Raw genomic sequence first — 1,289 nt, 5'->3', positions numbered from 1 at the left:
TAGCTACTAATTACATTTTCAACAGTGTAATTAGATTACTGTACTAATTACTCTCTCTAAAAGTATTGCATTGCCTATTATGAATAACTTTTTAAATCCAATATCAACCTCAGCCAGTTAAACAATACGCTGATAGACATGAAACTGCTCTTTCAGTTCTTTCACATAAATAATATAAAATTGTATCAATTATTCTTGAACTGACCAAAGTATTAAAAGGGATGTTGCATTAAAAATAGTTGTCTCTATAGTCTAAACAGCATTTAATACAATTACATCAAAAGTAACTGTAATTAAATTACAGAAAAATTAAGAGTAATCCATTACTTAAATTACCATTTATAATTAATTACTTAGTAATACTTTACATCCAACACTGTTACTGATGCAGTCTTCTTCACAGGGAACCCGTCCTCGTGGTTTACCTTGCAGAGGCGCATGCAACTGGTAATGACAATTATATTTCAATTAATTAGAACTTAAGGGCATCTGTGCTTTTAATATGGGTTGATATCATCTATGCCCAGATGCACTGTAGAGTACTTAACATATAGAGCACTAAGTGATAAATGTTATGCAACTAGCAAAATTATTCTGTTTTGTTATAGATGCTTGGGCCTTTGTAAACAACGTCGACATCAGCGTCCTCAAAACTTTGGAGGAGAGACTGGCTGCAGCCCAGACCCTGGTCAAAGAAGATCCCCTCTGCCCTGTGGTAGTGGATGAGATGACCAACATCACTGCCAGCAAATACGGAGCTCTGCCTGAGCGCCTCTATGTCATTCAGAGTGGGAACGTTTTCTATCAGGTGAGCATTTAGCAATGTAGACGAACTGCACATTGCACACAGTACAGGAAATACTTCCAAAGCTTCATAACAGCTCTCGTGAGAGCAGTAGAGAGTTGCTAGTGAAAGCAGAGGCTTTTACACACACTCTTCCTCTTGCAGTAAGAGATTGCACGTGTTTGTAGAGGTGAAAGGTTTGGAACGAGTTGAACAGCATGAGGCAAAGGTTTTTATAGTCGCTTGGGTCTGTTCTTTTACTTTTGTTGCATTTTTGATTGCCAGTGTATTGTATAGTCTAAATATATTCCACAGTATGGAAGGATTTTCACATACATTTTTATTCTTCCTAACAGGGTGGCATCGGACCTTGGGGGTACAACCCTGAAGAGGTTCGAAAAGTTCTGGAAAAAATTAAATCAAGGGGAAAAAATGGAAGTGTTCTATTCATGGTTGCATTTATATATGTGACCCTGGACCACAAAACCAGTTTTAAGTCGCTGGG

The 1,289-nt window shown here is 37.5% G+C and overlaps 1 protein-coding gene across 1 annotated transcript in view; it reads left to right on the top strand.

Moving 5' to 3' along the window:
• Positions 1 to 391: 391 nt before the first annotated feature.
• LOC107577812 (type I iodothyronine deiodinase-like) overlaps positions 392 to 1,289 on the top strand; it is a gene marked incomplete at its 5' end in the record, with an annotated part of 1,370 nt that continues 472 nt past the window's right edge. Inside the window, 3 exons of the mRNA XM_016263844.1 lie at positions 392 to 447; positions 609 to 808; positions 1,141 to 1,283. Coding sequence (XP_016119330.1) covers positions 392 to 447; positions 609 to 808; positions 1,141 to 1,283 — 399 coding nt within the window. The remainder of the gene's footprint in view (positions 448 to 608; positions 809 to 1,140; positions 1,284 to 1,289) is intronic.

Source organism: Sinocyclocheilus grahami, unplaced genomic scaffold, assembly GCF_001515645.1.
Source record: "Sinocyclocheilus grahami isolate Dianchi unplaced genomic scaffold, SAMN03320097.WGS_v1.1 scaffold7344.1, whole genome shotgun sequence".
In the NCBI taxonomy this organism is placed as follows: domain Eukaryota; kingdom Metazoa; phylum Chordata; class Actinopteri; order Cypriniformes; family Cyprinidae; genus Sinocyclocheilus; species Sinocyclocheilus grahami.
The sequence above is the reverse complement of the archived record's forward strand: the minus strand, read 5'-3'. Positions and strand labels throughout refer to the sequence as shown.